Raw genomic sequence first — 25,566 nt, 5'->3', positions numbered from 1 at the left:
ACAGTTGCACTTAAACAGGGTTGCATATGTACAAAACAATTTAAAATTGTGAAAAAAAGGGGTGAGGGTCTCACAGATCTTAAAAATGGCTTCGCGGATTCCCTAGGGCCCGCTGCCTCATTTGAGAACCACTGGTCTAGTGGCTAAGGTACTCGATTGTTAACCTGCAAAGACGGAATCGAATCCCGCTGCGGCAGCTGCATTTTCGATGGAAGCGAAAATGCTGTAAGCCGGTGTGCTCAGATTTAGGTACACGTTAAAGAACCCCAGGTGGTCGAAATTTCCGGAGCCCTCCACTAAGTCTCTCGTAATTATATGGTGGTTTTGGTATGTTAAACCCCACATATCAATGATCAATCTTTTTTTTTTTTTTTTTTTTCGTCTACATGGATTGCGTCCTTCACTTTCCTTCTTAATGACCAGCGGTTATATTTCCTACTTGCTACATGCCCTGCCCATGACCATTTCTCCTTTTTGATTTTAACTAAGGTGTCTTTAACAAGCAATTGTTCCTTGACCCGCTTTGCTATGTGATAGTGTGAAAACCACTTGTACTTTTCTCACTTGTGGTTTCTTTCATGCAACCTTTTTGGCACCTGGTCCCGCAAGGAAAGCACGAGATGCATGTTGGATATTAGGGCAAAGCAGTACTATGTGGTTAGGCGAAACCACAATTTGCTTGTTCTGTGTGACTAAAACTCCTTGTGTGTGCATGCCACAAATCCCGGGCAAGCCCCACTGCTCGGAAAAAAGAAGTAATCCGGGGGTAGAAATGTACAGGCCTCCCCCAACTAGTCTAATAAAAGGAAGAAGTGAGCGCACTGGTCGCAAACACCATTCGATCTGAAAATTTCTAAGATTCGTATCTAGGAATTTGAGGAACACTCTAGTGGGCCGTCTTGAGATTAACTTAGTGATGAACAAATGGGCCGCATGTTTCATATTCACTGGTTTTTCCATCTGTACATTGCACTGGGGACGGAGATGTATTGTTGTGTGGCAAAAAGGCGCCCTAAATACACCTTTTTCATCTTGGTAGTGTTCACATGGAGTGTCCTCGCATGGAATTCACATGGAGTGCTGCCTTGTCACTGTGCAGGTATGCAACATGGAGAACCTGGACCCTCTGGGCATTCACACCGGGGAGTCCATCGTAGTGGCGCCCAGCCAAACCCTGACAAACGAGGAATACAACCGGTTACGCACCACCGCCATTCGAGTGGTTCGACGCCTGGGCATTGTGGGCGAGTGCAACGTCCAGTACGCCCTCAGCCCCCACTCATTCGAGGTACTCTACATGCCTGCATGAAGCTTCATGTCTTCATGTTTTTTTGCTTCGATTGTGCATGTTCTAGTACAGGGGTTTTTAAAAAGGGTTCTACAGAATCCTTAGGCTTCACAAGCAGTTTGTACGAGTGCCACTGGATGGATCCCCCTTTTGCCCCCATTTTATGCACAATTTGTTGATTTTGAGAAAAAAAAATATTTTAACAAAGCCATTCTGTAACATTCTGTATCCACACATCAAGAACTTTTGGGTGGCAACGAACCCACACACAGCAGTGGTGTTGACTCATTGTCGAAAAGTGCACCTTAAAGTTTGTGAACACTTTAGACCTGCAGTAGCAGCACAGTAATCAATTTGCAAATTCTTGTTTAAAACCACTTGTCTGCTTGGTTGGGTGCTCTTTTGACTGTTGAAAGGAAGATGATATTAGCTGTTTAAACAACATATTGAGATGCGTTAACAATAACACGTTATGTTGATATCCGTGGCCCTATTCTCGTCCTGAAACTATGCCAAGCGATATTTGAAGTCGGAAGTTATTGAATTCGGGATGTCTGCGGTAGAAAAGTTCACTGTAATGGAGTAATGACCACCTTGCTGGCCTCACATTTTAGTCATTTATATCAAAATGTTCGTTGTACAAGAATCCATAATAAACGAAGCTCAATCAATGGAACAAATAGGGAGGTCGGCATAACGCCGCAAATTAGTATGTAGTAACTGAATATCTGTTGTAAGCGGATCCGTTGTAACGGGGTTATACTGTACTGCCCTATCAAGATGAATCTCCTTGTTGCAACATTGGCTCCAGCCATATTGCCTGATCATCATCTTTTTGTTCAGATCACACTTAATTAGTTTCTTTCTGTAATCCTTGCAGTACTACATTGTGGAGGTGAATGCCCGGTTATCTAGGAGCTCGGCGTTGGCGAGCAAAGCAACGGGCTACCCACTTGCCTACATCGCAGCCAAGCTGGCGCTTGGCATCTCTCTGCCATCGCTCCGCAACACGGTCACCTGCCAAACTACGGCCTGTTTTGAGCCTAGCCTCGACTACTGCGTGGTCAAGATCCCACGCTGGGACCTTGGCAAGTTTCCACATGTCAGCAACAAGGCAAGTGTGTGGTAAACATTGTGCTTAGAATTTTGTGGGGTAGTTTAACTGTGGCATCATGCAACGTCAATCCACACTCTCTATTGTTCGACCTTGTTAGCTCTCTCTGCTGAGAGTAGCTAACATTAATTATCGAAGATTCATTTAATTAACTTTCCTGACTGTCCATGCAAAATATTTCGGGATGTTCCATACGGTGTTCCATACGGGTATATATCCTGAAATTCTAAAAATAGCTAAAGTAACCCCAATTTATAAAACTAAAAACCAAAATGAACTCAACATTTACAGACCTATATCCGTCTTAAGCTGCATTAATACGTTGTTCGAGAAGTTGTTAGCGATGCGAGTAAAAAATTTCCTGCATAAAAACGGTATTCTATCGCCGGACCAACATGGCTTTCAGAAAACCAAATCAACTCTATCTGCAGTACTTTCCGTGACAGATGTATATAATGAGGCCCTCAACAACAACCAATTTGCTATAGGTGTGTTTCTAGACATTAGAAAAGCGTTTGATACAGTTCATCTTGAAATATTAAGCCAAAAGCTTGAGCGATACCATATTCAGGAAACCGTGGAGCATACGCTTGCTCATGTGCTTAACATGTTTTAAGGGGAAATGCGGGTCAAGAAACGCGTTATCTTCAAAATTACCGATATTTATTTTTGCCTGTTTTGATAAGATTAGTACCTCTACTGTTATGCACAAAAAAAAATATATAGGTCAAGACTTAACTGGAAATGCTTTAAAATTACGTCTAAGAGCAAAAGGTGCCTGTTAAAAGGCCCAAAGTGTGAAGTCTTCGAGCACCTTGCTGCCAATAATGCGCTGCCACTCGCCATTGTTGATCGCATGAGCCAGAGTTTCGAGCCTCACTCTTCAAATAATGACAGTTTCCCTCGCTGATGCAGCACAAGAAATAATAAAAAGAAGCACGCTTCTGCTCGTTTTTCGAGCGCCACGATTGGCTTATTACGTGGTACGGATCAAGGACCATCATTGGCCGCGGCGTGTCTGTATGTGCTGTGAAGCCTTCTTGCGGGGTTTATGTCTTGTCGAACAGCGCAGCTGAACAGTGCTTTTCTTGTGTGTTTATCTCCGTTATGAATAAAAAAAGAGCCATTGCTTGCACGTGAAAGCCGTTGTACGGCGCGCTCTGCAGTAATAGGCTGGTCTGATTTGCGCGAGTTGTTGGCTTGCAAAAGCCAATGCATCAAAAGTCATTCACAACCGTCAACCGGAAAGTTCGTGATGCGGCAATGGTTGACGTCAGTGCCAATCTTGCGAGGTCGAAGGAGCTTGCAGTGAGGGAACTTAGCAAGGCCGACATCACCATTATGTACGACGGTATGTGGCACAAACATGGCCGCGAAATGGCATGACACTGGGCTTAGTTTGGATTTCGCAGTCCTGTCGAACTTCTTCCTTGGAACAATCTTATGCTTCACTTTCATCTTAAGACGGAAAAACATCAATACAGTCGAGCCCGCTTATAACGAACCTGAGCGTGACGCGGCATCCGTTCGCTGTATCTTGAAGTTTGTAGTAAATGAAACACAGCTGTTAAAAAACGTTGCGAGTGAAAACACAAACTTTTTTTGCCCCAAAAAGTCCGTGATGCACGTGTTTTGAAGAGCAGAAGCGATAAGGGCGGTCTCGAGTTCATTTAAAACGGCAGGGTGCTCGTTCGCCGAGGCCCGTGGCATAAGCTACATGAGGCACTGGCTTCAAAGTTTTGTCGTTCTCGCAATCTGATTCCTCCAAATCGCTCTCGCCACGTACTTCATTCACAATGCCTCAATCCGTGCACGGTTTTGCAGTGTCGGCATCATCATAGGCCGTAATTAAACCATCGCAACAGATGTCCCACCCGCTCTCCCAGGTCGGAGTCGACGACGCGCTGCCACAAATCACCGCCGCAGTTCGGAAGCTTCAGGCTCGGCATCAAGCTCGATGTCGACGAAGTCGGCCTCGCGAAAACAGTTTCACGTGCATGTAGTCGTCACCGCCGCTCACGAAATATTCACCATCTCCACAGCTGAATACCGGGACGCCCGAAGCGGCAAGTTGGCTGTCTGGTGGTCAACAGCTATGAGCAAGTGCTCCGCAACGTGGCATCTAACGCGCTGATTACGCTCAAGCCAAGCGGTCACACTTTCGACGTTTTGTTGAGCGGCAGAAAAAAGCGTGCTAGTCCTCCTATCTGCCATCATGACCACACACGCACACCAAGAGCGAGCAAGACGCGCACACGCGACACACATGCCAGAATGTGCGTAACAGCTCTGGGCTCGTTTCCAGTCAGAAAATGAAACTAATTCGAGCCAGCGTGACGGGCGTCGCAGAGCGGTGGAGACGGGCAAAGGGGTTGTGATCAAGAGAGGAGAGCAGACTTGCGAGAGAAGGGCAAGGAGTTGCGATAAAGAGAGGGGAGGATGCGGCGGGAGAGCGACTTTGAAAACCAAAACACAGGGGAAGGAGGCAGGTTGGGTAGCTTATTGAAAGGTTCGTCAAACTCGCACGTAATAAAACTTGTAAAGAGTGCCTGCGCGCACAGAAGTCAAAGCATGGCCGCCTGGATCGGTGGGCGCAGCGGTGTTCAAAGAATCGGCGGCCGTGGTCAAAAAATCGTTTTGTTGCGCCAGCGAGTTCGTGTGGCCTCACGAACTTCGATATTTCGCAATTCGTTACGTGCAAATTAACAGCCGTTTTCGCGCTTCCGCATGGGCGCGAAAGCATGCTGATTTGAGTGCGAAGTGAGTAAGAACAAGTCTTAAACGCGAAATGAATCACAAATTATCAGAGTCGGTGGGGTAGCGTACGCGCATGCACTGGACGCAGACTATCGGATACAGTCGGTGGCCTACAATGTTGGCAAATAGTCTGGTCACTCCAGGCCAGCGACGCCAACGACAGTACCAGCAATCAAAAACAGGGTAGATGACTGACCGGTCTTCGAAAGATCGGTGGCAGTGTGAAAACAGGGGCCTCGTCTAGCGATGCGGGGTGCTCAGAGTAGCGGGGGGGACAAAGGACGGAGGCGTGCGTAACAAAAAGCAGTCGAGGCATGGAGGAAGGAAACAGCTTTGCTTCCTCCATGGGTTGGGGAGAGCGGCAACTAGAGGGTCGCGGAGGCAGGTTTGGCGTTTAACAATAAGAATGTATGGGCACCTTGCCGCTGCCTGATCGGTGGTCGAAATTGGTTTCCCGGGAAGTCGGCAGACCACTGACTCCGTTCGCTGCAACCGATCAGTGGCGCTCGAAGACTTTCGTTGTAAGTGCGATTTTGTGCCATTGAAGCAATGTATATTTTTACGGTCATGCGGATATTGTTCGTTTTAAGTGAAAGTTCGTTTTAAGTGAGGCCGTTATATGTGGGCTCGACTGTATATGAAAACTCAAGAAAGGGGGAAAAAAATGAAAAAGCGGCTTGCACTCGGCGCCCAGCTTGTCACGATGCGCCGACGTACGCTCATCTCCCACGTGTACTTTGCCCTGCTAAAGGGAGTGGGGGGGGGGGGGGGTTGATGCTCGTGCGCGCACGCTTATTCTTCGGTAGGGAGAATCGAGTGCCTTCGACTTTGTCCGGGGAACGATTGAGTTTAGTTGCCGGGCGCACGAGGATCACTTCGCTCGCTGGAAAGGCACCCTTTGCGAAAAGAGTGCGCTTTTCAAACACACTGAAGCAACAACTGGGGCACTTGTTAGTTCGCACTCATATCTGTACCTGTGATTACGTTTCTTGCCTTGTTTGTTTAAACAGCGCGTTAAGTGTCGAGCAGTAAACATTGTTAGTTCCGTCTCGTCCTGTGTAAGTTGCTTTCTTGCGTCATTTGTGCGTGAGCAGCGCGCTGCACGTTTCGATCTGCTTGCCGTTCTCAGCGTTGAATTCCAAGAATTGTTGGTATCACATTCATCGCTTCGCCCTTGTGGCAAAACTCTGACTTTTTTTAATTTCGGACAATCATGTCTTCGCCACCGAGGGGATGTCAGATTAGGCGCTGATGGAAACTCTCCGAGACCACGGTGACGACGGATTTTCGGAGCTCGACTCGTCACGCGCTTTCATTTTGCGCCGCGCCGCAAGTTCGCAGGCTGGTAGCTTTTGCGATTAGCCAATTAGTTCTGGCAACATGACGGCACGTTGAACGCAATGCAATGAACGAAATAGCAAAAAATTGTTATGTTATAAGAAGTAAAGCTAGCAGCCAACTCTTTTGGATTTGATATCGTGGAACTCCTACGAAACGCTAGTGTGAGTGAATGCGGCTGCTTCAAGGAGAAGTGCTCTTGTCACACAGTTTTTTGCGTTGAAACCGCACTGATACTCACCGATATAGCAAGCGCGCCGGCGATCGTGACCGCCCTTGAAATCATTCATTATTGCTGCTCGAGCGATTTTCCCCTCCACCTCCCCGCTTTGTTTCATGCTCGTTCAAGACGGGTGGTTTACTTTCTGTGTGTACATTCGACGGCAGTGCTAACACGCGGGAGATGCTATGCACTTTCTAGGTGATAGGGATGGGCCGACTTGTTTTATCTCTGCTTCAGCAGCGCTCGTGCTCTTTTACCCGCTCGTGAAAGTTAGGATGCGCGGGGCATGTTATCAATTCGCACCTGTTAAGAAACATGGCGGCGATGGCAAAAACCTTCCGAGAGTGTCCTTATAATAGCTATCGTGATATTAATGCAGTTTTTTGCTGTAAAATAAATGTTTTGAGTTAGCTCTGCCTTTAGTCTCCCTTTTTTTTAATTTGTGCTTTTCTTTTCCGAATTTTTGTACCGAACCTGCATATAAAGAAATCCTTTTTATAACCAAGTTTTGCGGGAATTTATTAATTTTGTTATATCCGGGTTTCACTGTATAGAGATTTTGGCACATAAAATGCCACTTGCTTGAAGTGATGGATTTTCAAGAAACCTCTTTCATCCTTTGCTGCCTGTGAAGATCAGAAGTTTCCACTGTATAATAATGAAAGATGCTTGCCTGTGTGCTTTTCTTGGTTCCCATTTACTTAATTGTGTTGTGGGTTTGTGTGCTCGAACAGATCGGTAGCTCAATGAAGAGTGTGGGTGAAGTGATGTCCATAGGACGGTCATTTGAGGAGGCCTTCCAAAAGGCAATCAGGATGGTGGAAGAACACGTCTCTGGCTTGGATCCCTACCTCAAACCTGTGAGCGACCGGGTGAGTTCTTCAATTACTTCGTTGAGCTGGGATCGTCTTCACGTTCTTCAGATGTGCTTTAGGCAGCTTATGTGTGGCGACAATGCCAACATTTTGTTGCCTGTGGAGTCGTGAACCTCTTCTCAAGTTATCATGCATCAGTCGTATTGTAGTTGGTGATCCCACTCCTTGGTGATAGCACTAGAATTAAGGAAGCAATGGCTAGCTTTAGGCTGCAGCTGAGCAGTCTGGCAGTGTAGATAAGCATGGTGAGCATGTGTGTAGTTGTGAAGAATACAAGCAGGAACACAGAATTCATGTTGCATGTGCAATTGTAATGTACTGATATGAATGAGATACGTTCAATTGTAAGAGATGCATTTCCTGAGTGTTTAGCGGTGGGGATCACTTCTGCATTTGACAACTGTGTTCAGTCATTACAGCATTTGTAGGCGATGTCTGTGTTCCATGTAATATTTTTTATGATGTACTTTTATGTTACTTCTGTGTGAGCCATGATCAATTGCAATGATAACATTGGCAAAAGCGAATCAAGGCCGTCGAGTGCTACATGCATGCTAAGAGATCTGCCGGTGATGCTTTTTCAGTAAAGAAAAACATTACACGTGTTATGGTGTCCGTATTTGTACCAGCTCTGAAAACACTGTAGAAAAGAACACCTGCAAAATCTGGTTGGAATTTACCTTGCTCAATGGCATTTTTCACTGGTGAAGCAGCATAAAATTTTGATGCTGAGTTGTCACTGTCAATGTATCTTTGCGATGCTTAACAACTGCTATTTGCACAGAGACTAATCCAAGAGGTTAGGAGGAGACTATATGGTAGTTTTTGGCGAACCTCACTTTTATCACTCTCAAGCAACTGTGCCACTTATTGTTACTGAGAATGTGCACTGGCAATAGCTTAGGTATTTCGTTAGCCCGAGAAGTTTGGTGAGACTACGCTACCTGCTAAAGAGAGGTCTCGTTCTTCTGTAGAGGGTTGATCTGTCCCTTGCACTAATTCTTCTTGAAATGCAAGCACATTTGGTTCATTCAGTTACGCTTCGTAGTCACGGGCACTGTTCTAGATCGTACTTTACCGCACTCAGACTCCTGTTTTGAGGCGTGCCATGTTGACATAGCAGACGATGACGTCTGTGACGTACGTTTCATTGTTTCCAGGAGCTGGCCTGCCCCACAGACAAGCGGATGTTCCACCTAGCATCAGCTATCAAGGCTGGCTACACAGTGAAACAGCTCAACGAGCTCACCCAGATCGACCCGTGGTTCCTCAGCAAGATCATCAACATCATCGAGTACCACACCTTCCTGGAGGGCCTTCACAGCAAGGCAGGTGTTGTTGAACTTGCAGTCAGCACAGTGCTTCAGCTGTCGCATTGCTTGCAGAGGTTTTTTTTCTCGGCGGTGTGAAATAGGGAGAAGGGTACATTGAATGAAGGAGTTCGAATGGTTTCAATTAGCTGTGCTGATCGATGTGAAACAAGCCATCATAGCGCATTGGTCAGTGGTTTTAAGACTGTTTCGTGGCTGCAGAAAAATCGTGATGTTCCTGGGAAACAGATCTTAAGTTACTAGAGTTGTAAAACTGTTTTTATTAATGAACTGAACTCTCGAGAACCAGTTCGCACGAATGGACATTTTTTTCCCATGAGTTGGAATGCGTAAGTCAGTAGCAATAAGTGTGTGTTGTAGTGGGTGGTCAACAATGCAAGCATTACAGCACTCCAAAACTTTTTTTGACCACTTGTCTCTCTGCACTAGTTTCATGAACAGTGCCACCAGTTAATGATGTTTACATGCGTAAAAACTCGCGAATATTGATGAGATTAGAGTCACTGTTTTGTTTTAATACAAATTAAAAATCCGCACAGCCGGTGTGGAAAAAACGGGTTTTGCCTATAGCTGTGTCAACTTATCATTGCATTTTTATTAGTTCTTCCTCTGGCTCGAAGTACAGTTGAACCCTTATTTAAGGGGGGACGCGGGTCTTATAAAAGTAAAAAATGGCCAAAAATCGATTTTGAGAAAAATGCATTTTTCGAATCTTTGAACCTATAAGCACCTCTCCTCAAATTATTAACGCTAAATTCGATTAAAAAATAGGTTAAAATCTATTTTCAAACCATCACGGGAGTCGCAAAACAACCCGCAAAACAGAAAATTTGTTCGAACTTCCCGCGCGCGCCGCTAGCGAAGCAGTCGGCGGATCGGCGCCATCTTGGGCTTGTTTTGAACCTGGTTCCTTTGTGCGCGTTTTGCGGGCTCTCAAAATGGCGTAGCTCCAACACAACGACTGCCCTCCCCCGTTTTGCCAAGCCGTCTCCCGAACCGCTGATTGGCTAGAACGCGCGCGCGCCGGTGAGCCCCGCCATCTCGCGCTTACCATTGGCTGGCGCGGCGGCGCGGCCACGGTTGCTCACTCTTTTTTTTGTTTGTTTGCTTGTTTGGTTTTGCTCCGTCGTCGGCGCCTGCTCTCGTGCGTGTTATCTCGTCTGCTACCCGCTCGTGTACCGACGTCGCCGACGTATACGTCTTTCTGCATTTCGCCGGCATGGCTTGGGAAGCTCGCCTGAAGAAGAACACTCGTCAAGCTTTCGGCAGGAAACGAAAGCGAGCGTGGAATGCGCGGCAGAAGGGAGCGGCCTGCGCGCCGCCGAGAACGCCGGAGATGGTCGAGGCAGCGCATTCTGACACAACGGGCTGTCGGAAATGCCTGTTATTGCGGAGGCAGCACATTCCAGAATCCTAGTGAGAGCTTCCAGACCCAGAATCCTAGTGAGAGCTTACACACTACAATTTGGCAACAAGTCCTAAAGACCACCCATGCCTCACTGCGCAGCGTAGAAAGAGCAGTGGCTGAAGCCATCAGCCGCTTTAATCAGGGGGCCACGAAGAGCAATGAAGCAATTGCTGAGAAGCTAGGCTACAGTGCAGGAAATCTCTTCATGCGTCGTAGCCTTGAAAAGGATAAAACCAGGCTTCACAAATCGCGGAGGGAGCACCTGCAGAGCAGTTCAACAAAGGCAACACTTGCAAAGCGACATAAGCCTGCAAGAGACACTGCATACAGCCCTGGCATGCTGTAGAATTGTAAGGATGTCTGGGACAAAAATGTGTGTTTTACTTGAAATAGTGTTTTATGTATAAAAGGGCGATGTTTTTATATATAACATGTGTCTTCCTTTGGTTTTCAGTGCACTAGAACAGCCACAAAGTTGTAGACTAGGTTCCTTATACTGATTCAACGGCCAGTACACAGTTTTTAAATGAGCTGTGGCAAATATTTTGGGAAGGTGCATTGACACATTTGGTACAGCCATACTCACATAATGTAGAGCTTTACAACGGTGCCATTTTTATTGCTCTAGCTTCACTTTAGCAAAAGTTACAGTTATTAGAAACTTTAAATGCGTTTTTCTCAGTTCGATGTTTTTGTGCACCACACTAAACCTTTGGGGTTTTTCTTATATGTTACTGTTGATTGAGAATGACAAACTTGGTATCATTTTATTTGTAATAACATTACCTATGGGGTGATGCTATTTTGATTACTCTAGAAGCATACTGTTGATTACAATTATGGATAGTAATGAGCGAAAATTGAACAGAATATCTATTGTAAGTGCTGATCTGTTTTCTTATCTATATAATGCCTAAAGATTAATAAAAATAGCATCACCCCATACAGAAAGCCCTCAGCATTGGGGCTATGCATTCATTTTTTGGATCTGGCTTGATTAAGTTACCAAAAAGCCCCCAATGAAGGACATAATTAATTAAATTACAGATGTTAATATCTTTTTATCCACTGAAGCTATTTCAGAACCAATTACATATTTGAAATCAGCATAAAAAACTGTCCAAGATGGTGAGGTTTGGTCAAGATTGAGCCAAAAACAGAAAAAAAATCTTAAAGGCCCATGTCCCCCCTTGAGAGGCACACACCATGCAGCAGTTCCTGTCCCTTACAAGAGGATTCTGCGCTAAGCTAAAGCTGGTGTCCTCATTTTTCGATCGACCCCTGTTTTTATGTAGGCAAACTGGTGTCTTTTATACCCAGTTGTCTATTACATCAGTGTTTCTTACAAGAAGTTGCTTCTGTATATATTCATCATGTATTGATGTATTGTTGCTACGTGTAGAAAAAAAAAGTGTGCCCTTTGGATCTTGTTTTTCTGCACACCGATGTGGCGCAGATAATAAACCAAGTGAACGTGCATTTTTAACGCTGTCCTGTGCTATGTTCTCTGTGTCCCTGCAGCCTGCTCTGCTTACGTACGACGTTCTCCTGCGGGCCAAGCAGCTTGGCTTCTCAGACAAGCAGATCGGCCAGTGCGTGGGCAGGTCAGTATGGTTCAATGGCCTCTGTGTTCCTGCCTAATGAAATAGGACCCCCTCAGTTTTGAAGTAGTCCGAGCATTGGAGACAGACAGATTATATCAAGTGCCGTAGGTTTTAAGTGGCCTTGCTTTCTTTCTTTCAACAAACGTTCAGTTGTGAGCATGCACTTGTTATGCTTGTGTGACTTTGTCAGCGTTGGCTGAGCTCTTTCAATAATAAACCAAACTGTTCAAATTAATCCCAGTTGTTGATCTCGCTTTTACATGATGCCCTCAAAAGAATTGACTGTTTGGTGAGTTGGTAAGACCAAATGGAGAAATCTATGAAACTTGTCACGTTGGTTTCACTGCATTTAATTATTTCATGCTGGTTTTTATTATCAGGACAACCTCGTATGCTGCAATTGCTTCAATAAAGAAGGTTAGCTGAGATTTTAGGGTTAGATGGTTGTGTGAACATGAAGAAAATATGGGCCACATGCACATACAATCAGGACAAGTGCTTCAGTGTCACAGCCAGCTATGACTGTTGCATAGCAGATTCTGCGAAGCTCTACTTCCATTTATACACAGCGCAGCCCTTACAGCACACATATAAGACCCATATGCACATCAAGAATAATGACATAGGGGCGTCTTCATCGCAATTAGAAAAATGCAAGGCTTCTTTTGTCTGTATGTGTGGGTTCCTTTGTTGTTTCATTTGCACTGCCACAATGCATGCGTAAGCCAGAAGAGCAGATGGCAGATGCGTTTTGCAAAGTCAGCTTATCACTCTGGAATAAAAATAGTGTGCAATGAAACAAGAATGGATCTTCTAAACACATTTGAACAAAAAGCAGCTCGACGTTGATTCCTTCATTATTATTCAGCATAGCGTAGCTTTTGTCCAAGTGGAATTATAAAATAGATTTCTGTTGAAATTCTCACTTCAAATTATTTTAATATGCTAATTTACTGCGTAACTATCTCTGTTTAGAAAAGACCTTGCTTAAGAAAAAGCACATTAAATGTTTGATATTTAAAAACAACATATCGTACCATATTGTATTCTACATTGCCATCTCAAAGGAGGCTCTTCCCATGGACGATTTTGAGGTCGGCTTTATAAAAACGTGACTGCTGATTTCCAGGATGACAAAAATCGGGGCACTGAATCTGAAGTATAGTTTTCATTCCACAGTCATGTTTTAACACATGGAGACTGCATCGGTGCCAAAAAAAAGTAGTGATAATGATTAAACTTGTGGGAATAGTTAATTTTAGGTTTCAAGTGAATAGTTATTTTGGTCGGATAATTTCAAATTGATTCAAATAGTATATGACATACCATAATTAGTCATGTAATGAACACTTTTTTTTCTAGAAAAATTGGAGCAAAGTTCGGGGTGCATTTATTATGCAAGGAAAATTTTATGAAAACTTTTTCGGGAGGAGCAAAAAATGCATCGCCATCATCAGCCTGACTACGTCCATTGCAGGACAAAGGCCTCTCCCATGTTCCGACAGTCAACTAGGTCCTGTGCTTGCTCCTGCCAATTTATACACGCAAACTTCTTAATCTCATCTGCCCACCTAACTTTCTGTCTCCCCGTAACTTGCTCGCCTTTTCTGGGAATCCAGTCAGTTACCCTAATGACCAGCGGTTATCCTGCGAACACTCTACTTGCGCGGCCCATGTTCATTTCCTCTTGTTGATTTCAACTATGATATCCTTAAGCCCAGTTTGTTCCCAGATCCACTCTGCTCTCTTCTTGTTTCTTGAGGTTACACCTATCATTTTACTTTCCATCACTCGCTGCGTCGTCCTCAATTTAAGCTGAACTCTTTTTGTAAGCTTCCATGTTTCTGCTACGTAGCTAAGTACCTGCAAGATGCAGTTGTTATATACTTTCCTCTTGAGGGATAGCGGAAATCTACCTGTCAAGATATGAAAATGCTTGCCAAAGGTGCTCCACCCCATTCTTATTTTTCTAGTTACTTCATTCTCGTGGTTTGGCCCCCCGGTTATTACCTGTCCCAAGCAGACGTAGTCTTTTACAACTGAGACTACAGTGCGACAGTACTTTCGGGCTGACTCATCACGTGCTTTGCCGTCTTGCGCCGCGCTGCGAGTTCACGAAACCGCATCCTTCGTGCTTAGCCGGTTAGATCGAACAACAATACGACGGCACGTTGAATGCAATGCAATGAATGCGATAGCAACAAATTGTAATGTTATATGAAGTAAGGCTGGCAGCCAACTCTCTTTGACTCTATACCATGGAACTCCTACAAAACACTAGTGGAAGTGCTCTTATCACAGTCTCTGCTCGTTAAAAGTGGACTGATGCCTGCCGAGATCGCACGGGCACCGGCGATCGCTACCGCACCTTTAAAATCAAAGCTCACTGTTGATATTCGAGCGACCCACAGTTTTCAATTTTTTATGCTCGTTCGATTGATTGATATACCGGGTTTAACGTCCCAAAACCACCATATGATTATGAGAGACGCCGTAGTGGAGGGCTCCCGAAATTTCGACCTCCTGGAGTTCTTTAGCGTGCACCCAAATCTGAGCACACGGGCCTACAACATTACCGCCTCCATCGGAAATGCAGCCGCCGCAGCCGGGATCCGATCTTGCGACCTGCGGGTTAGCAGCCGAGTACCTTAGCCACTAGACCACCGTGGCGGGGCCATGCTCGTTCAAGAAGGGTGGTTTTCTGTTTTACCACTCGACAACAGTTTAACACGCTGGGGAATATTATCATATGGGTCCTCCTGGTGATAACGATGGGCCGCTTGTTTGATGTCTGCTTTAGCACTGCTCACGCGCTTTTACCCGCTTGTAAAAGTTACGATGCGTGTGAGCTCTGCCTTCAGTTCCCCTTTTGTTTAATTTGTGCACTTATTTTTCAAATTTTCATATTGAACCTGCATATAACGAAGTCTTCTTTATAATGAATTTTTTCGGGAATCAGTTTATTTCGTTATATCTAGGTTCAACTGTACATATATTCGTTCATTTCGACTACTTCAAAATTTTCAATAATTCAAATTAGTATCAAAGCGAATTCGAATATTGTAATATTTGTTTGAACTTGAAGTATTTGAATATTCGCACGAGCTTAATAATGACGCTTCAAACCAGTGATGTTTGTCTAGTTATGAAATCCACTTATAAAGAAAATTAACAAAGTTATGGGATCAAGACATACATATGCTGCAAGAGGTTCGAATGTGTCCATGTGTTTGGAATCCTTGCTGTAGGCGACAAGAGCCTTCTCAGTGCAGTTTGGACACAACCCTAGTGATCTGACAAGACTTGATCGTTTTCACTTCTTCCTTGCACCTTTTGTCTTTTCACATCCAGCACAGAGCTTGTGGTCCGCAAGACCCGGCAGGAACTTGGTGTGGTGCCTCGGGTGAAGCAGGTTGACACGGTGGCGGCCGAATGGCCCGCTGCCACGAACTACCTCTACCTGACTTACAACGCCAAAGAAGATGATTTGCAGTTCGAGCCACAGAGTGCCATTATGGTGCTGGGCTCTGGCGTCTACCGCATCGGCAGCTCGGTCGAGTTTGACTGGTGCGCCGTCAGTTGTGTCCAGGAGCTCCGCAAGGTCAGCCTTCTTTCGTTGCCAAAGAGCATGGAGCTTTGTGAGCTCGTTACAGTATGAGTCTTAGAGGCTGCATTATCTGATTCACTCTCTGTACTAAGTACTTCTAAAAAACCGTGTGATTATCTCCAAACATCTCTGTAAAATTAAATTAGGAAGCTACAATCAAACTTTGCACTGTTACATCATTGAAATGTACTGATTCACTAGACCATGTGACAAAGTTTGTTAACCAGTTTATACTGTGTGGTTTCCATAACCCTGCAATGTTCCAAAGTTATGTTTGCTGTATACTGACTTCCCCAGGTGGTCGAAACTTCTGGAGCCCTCCACTACGGCGTCTCTCATAATCTTATGGTGGTTTTGGGACGTTAAGTCCCACATATCAATCTATATGCTGACTTCATCTGTATACGCTCTCAAGTTTCATCAGTGATATCGTTGAGAACAAAACAACTCATAAAAATAGTGCAGTGTACAGATAGCACCAGATATTTGCTTGTTTTGTTGTCTGTCCCATCACCTGGTAACATGCTGTTTGATTTCACTCCGGTTTTTTTTGACAGTGTGGGAAATTGTAGCTTCCTACGAGCTAGCCATGGCGAATTCTGAAAGCCATGGTGACACAAAACTGAAGCGTTGGCTCTAAATGTTCTGGACCTGAAGTTTTTTGTTGCTTGCAGCTGGGCAAGGCAACCATCATGGTCAACTGCAACCCCGAGACCGTTAGCACAGATTACGACATGTGCGACCGTTTGTATTTTGATGAAATCAGCTTTGAGGTGAGTTGTGATTGGCACAGTTTGTGTTTATAGCTTGACTTTCTCTTTTGCGATTTGAAAAGGCACAGTTGAACCCCTTTATACGACGCAGCAATTCTTGTCTTTTACATGAGATGCCTCTTATAGGCAAAGTACCACGTAGGTATTTTATTAGCAACCCGTATTTTACTATAGGCACACTTCTTTCGTATATAATCGGGTTTAAAGGACTAATACTCCTGGAGATAAAGAGGAGAGCATCTCGACACTGCCGTTTATTGTGGCACAGATCCAAGAAGCCCATCGCGTGCAACACGCTATTCTCCTTCATCTCTTCCTCTAGCGTGCGAAATGTCAACTATTTTTTACAGGCGTCTCTTAAAGCCATTTGTCTCTTATACCAGTGTCTCTTATAAAGGGGTTCGACTGTATATAAAACTGCAATGGTTCCGTCTTAATGGTAAGTTTATGTGGCCTACTAGGTACATCAATGGTGAAATTGATCGATGCATGTTGGGGATAAAAGTACTCAAGCAGGTGCTTGCAGCACATTTTGATGTCCTGAAAGATTATTTATTGTGGTCACATGCAGATTCTTGTTTGTTTACCAATTTGAAAGCTTTTCGTGCGACATTGAAGTTCATGATATGGCATTACTTAGGATACCCCTGCAGCCTGCTTTAATCTGAAATCACCCTAGCTACTTTCTATTAGGACAGCAAGCAAGTAATGAATGTCAAAATTGACCTTCAGTTATTTCAAGGTACACACAACTTCTTGAAATTCTTGAAAAACCATTGGAGTTGAAAAGTAAGTTTTCAAGTTTCTTGAAGAACCTGCAATTGTTTACTTTCTTAGGAAATGCTTAAATTTCCTGAATGGTGCAGCCTAATATTGAGTATGTGATCTGGCCTAGCAAACTCGTCGTGGTGACAATACAGGCAGAATGGGCAAAATTTCGTAGGCAGTCTGGGCGGCCAGTGAACGCATCCTCTCGATGATAATGACACAAGGGGCTGTAAACCTAGATAGGAATGTGGGCTCACATTAAAACCATGTTCAATGCGACATTCACCAGTAATGCATGTTCTATTATATGTATGTATTCAGAAGACTGGAACAGCACTAACATTTAGAGTTTAAAATCTCGTGCTGTCAGGGGTAAACTAACTGGAAATTTTAACTAACTGGAGTGAAAGTTGCAGGCGTCCACTGCAATTTGAGTGACTGTGATACATGCTGTGATGTTTAACTCCATTTACAGACCGTGATGGACATTTACTGCATGGAACAACCCGAAGGCATCATTCTAAACATGGGCGGCCAGCTCCCCAACAACATCGCTATGGATCTGTACAGGCAAAAGGTGAGTGGCAGAAGCTTGGCTTGGGCTACCATTCAAGAGCAACTGGTACAGGCCTTGTTTTGAGTACAATGGACCGAGCTTAGGCAGGTCAGTGTGTGGCTCTTTCGGGCCCAAGCTGGAAAAATCTGCCTGTGCAGTGCTGTAGCGTAGCACTTTGAAGTGTGATCAGTGGTATTAACGGCAATGTTTACTGCCCATCGTCTCCTTGCGAAAAACAACCCATCAGATGACAAGAAAATGGCTAAAATTCTGGAGATACATTTTTGACTTATAGAACACGGAGATAATTTGGATAAATGCAAAGAAGCAGTGAAACAGTATGCAAAAGAAAACCATGCTTGCCTTAGGATATCTGATTATGTACCGAATCATTTCGATGCATTTTCGCTATCCGTGCACTCAAGTCTGGTACGCCAAAGTACTTATTTGTTACTGATTCTGTTAGTGTCCAAAATTCTGTAGAAGTGTGACCCTCCACTAAATCGCAGTGCACGTTGTTCACACCATACTGATTATCACGTCAACAGGCTTCGGTGGCACTGTTATACTTCTGCGCAACAGAAAAAAAATGAAACGAACAAGCAAAATGGTAGAAATAGTGTTGTTATCTTACTCCTAGAATTTCTTTATTTTTTGGGCCATTCTCCTAAAGCTGAAAATTCAAATGTGAAATAATTGATAGCATTCTGTTGAGGAATGTTTAAAAGGGTCAAAGGACGTGTTCCATGCTTCTCCTGCCTAAATCAAGAGTGGTTGCATTTTCCTTTTCTTCTCCTAATTTTAGGCACGCATCCTGGGTACATCGCCAGAGTCCATTGACTGTGCCGAGAACCGTTTCAAGTTCTCCCGCATGCTGGATTCCATTGGCATATCCCAGCCACAGTGGAGGGAGCTCACCAATTTAGAGGTGAGGCAAGCAATGGGTGAAAGAGGGGAAGAGGGGTTATGTTGTTCTTGTATAACTGTGCATGCTTGTGTATGGGCATAGCAGCTTCTTCTTTTTCGCAAGAGAAAAAATTTGTAACTGATAGAATGAATCTTTTTACCGATAAAGTGAACATTTTGTTATAGTTTGTTCATTCAAACACTGTCAAGAAGATCGTTTGAATCAGGACCTTGCCGTCGCTGTTTTCACTGCACTTGCGAGTTGATGTGTATAATCTTGGATCCATATGGTCTTTCATCTCACATTTAGCAGCTCTAACATCCACCAAACAGAAAAACAATGGCAAAAGATGGTAGGTTCAACATAGCCATGGCTATTTAAAATTGGTCCCTGTCACACATCAGAAACTTCATCATTTCAAAATCTGTGCAGATCTGTAGTCAAATATCTGGGCGTGCCTTAAACCATCATTGTGTTTGTGATTTGATTCATGAGAAACTAGGTGAACACACCATGTTTGAAGTGCAGGATCTCGTAAAGCTACTTGATTTCTGTTTGAATAATACGTACTTTATTTTTCATGGTGTCATTCACAAGCGGCTACTTGGAGCCGCTATGGGTGCATCGATCTCCGTAACGGCGGCAAACCTGGCTGTGGAGTCGGTGGAAAGCAGGGCTCTGGCTTCCTTCGACTCTGTCCCGAAAGTATTCTTCCGATACGATAGTGATTGCTTTTGCATCATGAAGAAAAATGCCCTGGCCACATTCATCAACCACTTGAATAGCATTGAGGAAGCTATAAAATTCACTGTCGAAGAGGAAAGCTCTTGACTTTTACCCTTTTATTTTGACATAATGGTACAGCGGGGCCGACAGCGTCTGTTATTGAGTGTTCATTGGAAGGACACATAACAAGCATTATCTTCGTTTCGCGTCGGTCAACCCTGTGAGCGACAAACGTTCTGTAAGCTTTTCTTCAATAAAAAGGACCCGAAGAATTTGAAGCAAGCCAGGGGACTTGGACTCCAACTTAGCATGCATACAACGTGAACTTGGCACCTGCAAGTACCTCAAAAGTTTTATTGCTTCGTCCGACTCACCACCACCAAGACGGGCCGCCATATTTTGCACGAGCTCGGCTTCTTCTCCTCGATGGCCTGGGACCCCCCCAAGTTGACTCTGATTCCCTGTGAAATCCGCGACCTTATTACAATCGCTCCCATTTTGCGAAATGTACACTTCGAATACAGCAGAGGCAGGTGCCTTGCGTGGGCGACCACCATTCTCAAGCGCATAGACATGGAAGCGGACATCTCATTCGTGGACGCCGCTGCCTATCACAACAACCGAGCCTTCGCCGCAATCGCGGTATCATCCGTGCAGCAGACTCTTAACTCTGCAACAATCCTCACCCGAAACCCCGAAGTAGCTGAGCAAGAACTCATCTACAGCGACTGCAGACCAAACATAAAATCCTTCGAACGTAACGTCATCTCTGACCAGGCGCTACGTATCCTGCGCGAAGCAGACCCGAGTGCCCTGAAGCACCACACTATCATCTGGTTCTCCGCCCATCTCAGCCAGATGCCGGGTGCCCTATCCAACCTCAACGAGATCGCGCATGATGCAGCGTGTGCACTTACTGACCGCACCGCCACAGGGCAACCCTATCTTGCTGAGTTAGAGACCAATTGGGATGCACCCTGTCAGGTACTCCCTGTCAGTCCTTACGTGGGAGACGCCCACTAAGCGCGTCCTGAAGGACTGAAATAATGTTTTTTCATTCCATTCCATTCGTCCGAGACTGAGCCACGTGATTCCCTCAGTTAGCGTCGCGCCTCCATTCCGTTCGTTTCTGGCATCAGTGAAGCATTGGCACATGTTCTGTGTGGATACAATGTGCAAGTTGCCTATATTTCGAGCCACAAGCTACATGGCGCATATTTGAAATTGCCAGTGAAATGAGGGGAGGGGCACTTAGATAGTGGTACACTTCACTTTTTATTTTTTTTAGCTTGTCACCGACTATAAATGCTTCTTAAACATTCTGCTACTCATTGTTGTTGGTGTGGATTATACACGAGTGATCACCATTTGCTGTGGAAACAGACCATTACGATCACAAAGGGCACGAATTAGAACAAATAGGTGGGAGCGAGCTAATAAAGCCAGCTCTGCTTTTATTTTTGCGCCAAGTGTCCCCAGTTTATGGCCAACCTTGCCACAGAACATATAAACCAACTATCCCAGTAACAGGTGCTCACCTGTCAGTGTACTTTGTGTGTTTATTCTGCTATGGTTACCAACATTCTCGAGCTTACATTCTTTGAAATCGGGGCCTTGCTCTTGTAACTGTTATCTCTCCATCTTTGTCTCTGTAAAACTTTATCACAGAACATCAAGTCATTCTGCGAGGAGGCTGGCTATCCTTGTCTGGTCCGGCCTAGCTACGTGCTGAGCGGGGCAGCCATGAATGTGGCCTACTCGCATCGCGACCTCGAGGGTTATCTCAACGAAGCCAGTGCCGTTTCCAAGGAGCACCCTGTAGTCATTTCCAAGTTCATCTGTGAAGCCAAGGTGAGTTCTCTTCTGCGACAAGAAATACTGGTTCTGCAAAAGTCTCGGGGGTATTTGTAAAGCAGTGATGAACACTTGCTAACAGAGTTAACTGAAAATCATGCCATCCGCATGTTTTTCACGGTAGATGTGTGCTTCGAAATAAATGCAGTAGGACACGTGGAGTTGAACCGGAATTGAAACAGCTTTCTGTCAGTAGCCATATTCACCATGAGAAAATTTCTTGATAATTCAGGTGTGCATTTTTTTTTAACGATTTTATTGCCTCTACCACTGCGTTAGCCACATTCTTTCAGAGTTATGAAGTCGCTACCAATGATCCCACCAATAGCGGCCACAGTTTCTGTGCAACAGAGGAGTCTTTGCCAGTAGAGTGGAACAGAAATAAAGTTTAATGACTCAATGAGATAAAAAATCTGTACATGTCAGTCATAAATTCTTTCTGCGCATCATCTGGCATTCTAAGTGTCCTCTCTCCTCTCATCTAACACTTCATTCTCTTATTTCTTCCATACATATTTCAAGTTTTGTGTACAGCGATTGCAGCAGACAGTAGTTCTGTTTTCAGTCCATGCGTGCTGGCTGTGCTCGCGTGTTCAGAACTGGTTCATTGCTACCGTATTTACTCGAATCTAGGCCGATCCCCAAAAGTCTGAAGCACAGCGTTATCAAAGAGAAAACACTTATTGAACATAAATATGAAATAAAGCAGTTGGATAATGGTGCTCAGCTGTATAACATTGATCCCAATATAGAATTTAATATTCGGTTAAAGGTTAGCGGATCGGAAGAAACAGTCATCCATAGGCTTTAACTTGGTACAGCCTACACAAAGGCCTTCTTGTATAGAATAAGGAGAGCTAGCAGTCCTACCTGCTCATGTGGGGAAGCTCAAGAAGATGTGGAGCACGTTCTTCTGCATTGTAAAAATCATGATGTATGTGTACTTCGAAAGAACTTTTTACAGAAACTCAATTCTTTAGTAAGCTACCTTCGTCAATTGCAAAAATCTTGGGTCCATGACCAAAAGTAAAGCTACAAGCCACTGCAGCGCGTGCAGTCGTTCACTTTCTGGAGGAATCAGAAATAGCTCAAAAGTACTAAACAAAAAAATGTACTTCGTTACTGTTAAACGGTATGTTTCAAAACAGTATTTTCGTATTTCACTACGATCTTTTTTAGAAAACCTTTCTGAAAACACTTCAGTACTTAAGCGTCAAGATCCCCTTAGACATTTTATTTTTCATGTTTTGTGTGAACACTTAAATATTCGTGATTACTTGTTTTTACAAACTCTGTGTGGTGTGGACACATTTCTGTATGGTGTGGACACTCAGTATTGAAAAATGTAGACTCATTGCATAAGCGTTGTTATGTACATATGTATAGCCTTGTGTTTTCTACAAATTATGCAATGTCGACTTTTGTGCAAGAAAAGAGGAGTAGCCGGCGCCACGCATTGGCACCATCCTCTCCTTATATACATTTAATTTTAAAAAAGCAGTTGGATCAGGATGAAAATAACTCAAAAAAACAAATAGCCGCTAGTCCTGTTGCGTTTTTTTGCCATCGTTTCCACGCTGGGTCTAGTTATTTGCATCATAAAGATATCACGCTTGCCGAATGCGCGCTCATTCCGAGTCGTCGTGGCTGCTTCCCACGTCGCTGACTTTTTTTTCACTGTCTGCAAACAGTGCAAAATCTTGGTGCCATAAAGTGCCATCAAGAGCGCACAATCAAAGTTCCTGGGATGTCGCCCCACGCTGCAGTCCATAGACGAATTAATTACAGACGCACGTTTCTTTCGTCCACTCCAAAGTTCCAAAAAAGTCTTGCCTGGCTTGAAGGTTGGACGAAGAATCGGCCACAAAAACAAGTTTTTTTTATAAGCGGCACTTTAATGACAGACCACTTAAAGTGCGGCTCGAAATGACAAACAGCTCGAGATCGCATCAGCACTCGCCACAAAGATAAAAATGGCGGCCTCATGTGGGTACTTAAAGAAACACTAAAGGCAACTAGTATTAAGTCGACGTTTATTGTTTAAATAGTGGTCCATAAACCTCGTAGTGTTACTTTTCTGCCAAGGAAGGGCCTATTTTGAAATAAAATCACGTTTTAGTGGTCCACATCAAATTAGCGCACTTGAAATTGCCCGCCTCAAGAAGCGGTCCAACCAGACCTGCTCACGTCACTGTTGCCGTGCACAACGTTGCCCGGCTTTACTGCGCTAGTAGCAGAAAACTGAAAGCAGCGGGAGCCGCAGCAGCAATGACGGTCATTGATGAATTTCCCATCATGGGCTCCGAGATTGCAGACATTTTTTGGTTCAACTGCACCCCGCTAGATGGCATCACCTGTCCAGTGTAACTACGCGAAAATTGAATTTTTAAGCCACTCCCGCCGTTCCCCATACTAATGTCTGGCAGTTCTTTTTTTTTTTTTTATACTTCAATCAGAAATGAACAGGCAGCATTTTATTGCATTTTTTAATGTGCGGAACATTCTTTGTTTAGTGCAGCTAGATTGATCACTAGTGATTAATTGTAGGCTGTCCGTCTGATGTCATCGTTATCATTTTGAAAATGTCCTACTGCAGCGCATGTGTTCTTGTGCATTTTAAGTAGGGCACTGTTGTTGATAATATTGTTGTTTCAGATGTCATACATTGAGCTTTCACTGACGTAAATTGTTATTTGACTTTAGTGTCCGTTTAAGCCAGGTGTTGGCTTGGCTACTAACGATTGTTATACTATTTGGGTGGCGCTAGTTGTGCACCACTTTTCTTCATGAAGAAAAAAATGGCACGTTTTTTAAAATCCTCGAATCTATGGCCACCCTAGAGTTTGATACAAAGAAATTTTAAAAAAGACTATCTGCCTAGATTTGATTGAATACGGTATTTAATCGTGTCTATCATGATCTTGTCCACAGAAGTTGTGGCAGGCAGCATCTATTTGACTTGACGAGCATCAGATGCACGCATACTTTAGAAGTTTTGTTGTCGCTATACATCATCTTATTGATAGCCACCTCAGTTTTGTCCTGAGTTCTTGAGAAAAACGATAGTTATATGACTGCATATGCTCTGGCCACTGCATACTTCCAAGCTTTCCGTGGCATGCTTCTGTGGGCTGTCACTTGACACTTTCGGTACCCAAATTCGTATCACCCATCACAACCCCGACATGTGTTCGGAACATCCAAGTTTTGGCTCATTGTACACAACAGAACCTGGCCAAGGAATTTTACAAGTAGGTGTTAGGCTAAAATTGACATCAGTTGGGTTTGGATCACCAAGGTTCTACTGTAATACTATGGTAGGACAAAATTTCTCTGTGCATCCTTATCTTTTCCTGATTAATGATTCCTCTGACTAAGCATCAGTGTTGGGCAGTTCAGCACCAATGGTACTTGTGACAGAGTTAAAGGTGTTCAAGAACTTCTGGCCTGACACGTGCAATCGGACAAGAGTAAAACAGGTTACACGAAGCATCAAAACCTCGCGCAGGAAATAGATGTCGATGCTGTGGCCAAGGATGGTGTTCTGGTGGCCATGGCAGTCTCTGAGCATGTTGAGAATGCTGGTGTTCATTCGGGAGATGCAACGCTGGTGACTCCGCCCCAGGATCTGAACGCTGAGACACTTGCCAAGATCCGCACCATCTGCCAGGCCATTGGCGAGGCACTGATTGTCAGTGGACCATACAACATGCAGCTTATCGCCAAGGTAAGTTGTGCCCATCCACTGGCATAATCAGTGTTTTATGTTATCTACAAAAAAAGCCATAAAATGTCGAAATTGGGAAAAGCAGAGTGGCAGAAACAGACATAGAGCCGAAATGTTGTTTGTGTCTTTGACTTGCATGTTGTAAGCATGGCCCCTTCTGTTGTTTAATCATTTGCCATTTTAATGATGATGATGAATAAACTTTATTTTCGTATCCGGCATGTTTGTGGCCCAGGCTAGACCGCACAAGGAGGTACCGGGAGACCTTGTCTCTGTACAGCCTCCCTGGCCTGCTGGAGAGCCCATTTTTGGTCTTGAACCTCCGAGCTGAGCAGCTTTTTCTTTTTTTTTTTTCAGTGGCATATTGAATGCTTTGACAAGATTTGTGGAGTGGGTGGGTGGGTCGCTAGTTTAGGCGGCAGCAGCATGGTTGATTTTGGCATGGCACATCTCTCTGCTTACATGTTACAAAAGTTGACTGTACCTTCTTTGACAGCGTGGCATTGGTATAAATGGAGATTCACAACATTGCATGCAAGTTCCACACATTCACAATGTCACACAGTAACTTATTTTCTCCCATTTATAAAGGCCTTCCAGCGATTTGAGCCCAGTTTTATTTAGCAATCATCTACTGGAATTGAGCAGACATTGAAAAAACGGTTGTCGGAAAAATTGGTTAGGTGTTACATACCGTATTTACTCGCATA

At 44.3% G+C, this 25,566-nt stretch overlaps 1 protein-coding gene across 2 annotated transcripts in view; it reads left to right on the top strand.

Annotated features, from left to right (window-relative positions):
* The window catches only part of r (carbamoyl-phosphate synthetase 2, aspartate transcarbamylase, and dihydroorotase rudimentary), a 147,241-nt gene that overhangs the window by 38,756 nt on the left and 82,919 nt on the right, over positions 1-25,566 (top strand). For both annotated transcript variants that reach the window (XM_075873983.1, XM_075873984.1), the window contains 11 exons: positions 1,100-1,288; positions 2,169-2,402; positions 7,455-7,592; positions 8,756-8,923; positions 11,856-11,938; positions 15,290-15,539; positions 16,220-16,318; positions 17,562-17,663; positions 18,448-18,570; positions 20,944-21,126; positions 24,638-24,856. In XM_075873983.1, the coding sequence (XP_075730098.1) occupies positions 1,100-1,288; positions 2,169-2,402; positions 7,455-7,592; positions 8,756-8,923; positions 11,856-11,938; positions 15,290-15,539; positions 16,220-16,318; positions 17,562-17,663; positions 18,448-18,570; positions 20,944-21,126; positions 24,638-24,856 (1,788 nt within the window). The remainder of the gene's footprint in view (positions 1-1,099; positions 1,289-2,168; positions 2,403-7,454; positions 7,593-8,755; positions 8,924-11,855; positions 11,939-15,289; positions 15,540-16,219; positions 16,319-17,561; positions 17,664-18,447; positions 18,571-20,943; positions 21,127-24,637; positions 24,857-25,566) is intronic.

Source organism: Rhipicephalus microplus, chromosome 9 (genome assembly GCF_043290135.1).
Source record: "Rhipicephalus microplus isolate Deutch F79 chromosome 9, USDA_Rmic, whole genome shotgun sequence".
Classification (NCBI taxonomy): domain Eukaryota; kingdom Metazoa; phylum Arthropoda; class Arachnida; order Ixodida; family Ixodidae; genus Rhipicephalus; species Rhipicephalus microplus.
The sequence above is the reverse complement of the archived record's forward strand: the minus strand, read 5'-3'. Positions and strand labels throughout refer to the sequence as shown.